Source organism: Gracilinanus agilis, chromosome 1 (genome assembly GCF_016433145.1).
Source record: "Gracilinanus agilis isolate LMUSP501 chromosome 1, AgileGrace, whole genome shotgun sequence".
Taxonomy (NCBI): Eukaryota; Metazoa; Chordata; class Mammalia; order Didelphimorphia; family Didelphidae; genus Gracilinanus; species Gracilinanus agilis.
Genome location: NC_058130.1, coordinates 622369203 through 622370018, shown reverse-complemented (window position 1 = coordinate 622370018; position 816 = coordinate 622369203). Strand labels below are relative to the sequence as shown.

General features: G+C 56.6%; 1 protein-coding gene across 1 annotated transcript in view; it reads left to right on the top strand.

The window, feature by feature from the left end:
- The window catches only part of LOC123254876 (vegetative cell wall protein gp1-like), an 11891-nt gene extending 11637 nt beyond the window's left edge, over positions 1-254 (top strand). The window contains exon 3 of the mRNA XM_044683783.1: positions 6-254. Coding sequence (XP_044539718.1) covers positions 6-254 — 249 coding nt within the window. The remainder of the gene's footprint in view (positions 1-5) is intronic.
- The last annotated feature ends 562 nt before the right edge of the window (positions 255-816 follow it).

Sequence of the window (816 nt, the reverse complement as noted above, 5' to 3'; positions counted from 1 at the left end):
ACGAGCTCCGCCCGTCCCCTCGTCCGCGGCGCCGCGCCCCGAGCGCGCGCCCCCGCCCCCCCACCCCACCCCCCCGTCACTATGCCCGGGAGCACGCACAGCACAGCCACATCCACCCGGCCTCCATTATGCTCGGGAGCGCGCGCAACGCCGCCGCCACCCCTCCTTCTCCCCCAACCCACACATACACAACTTTGCCCGGGAGCGCGCACAGCGCCGCCACGGTCGCCGCAGAGAAATCCGGCCCGACCTAGAAGCCGGTTCTCTGAGCGTGCGCAGAAGGATCTGCCGGGGTACGATTCCAATTTAGATTTAATTTGTCCGGGTCTTCCCAGCAGTCCGGAGGGTGGGAGGGAGGAAGGCGGAGACCGTAGTGAGAGGTGAGAAAGGGACTGAACCTGAGAAGGGGCGGAGTTCCTGCAGAGACTGGGGAAAGGCGGCAGGTTTTCTGGAGAAAGTCGTGGCTCTGACTTTCAAGTTTGTCGGCCGAAATGCTGGCTTGAGTTGGAGAAATCCGATGCATAGCTTAACTGCAGAAAAGGAAAATGTTCTTGGAAGAAAACGAGTGAAACATGTGACATGAGGTTCTGGGTGAAGGACTGTGTCTGAAACCTCTTCGGGATCATATCTTCCACCCAGTATCCCCCCAGGAGGCATAACAACCTGGGAACTGAACAGACCTGAGACAATATTACCTGGCCTTTCTTGACAACAACCTGCAGCATTGATTTTAAAGGGGTACCTCCACAAGAGGCACTCGTTTTTTATTTGCAAGTAGAAAAAACGTTTTCTTTGCTGACACTTGAGGAAGTTAAA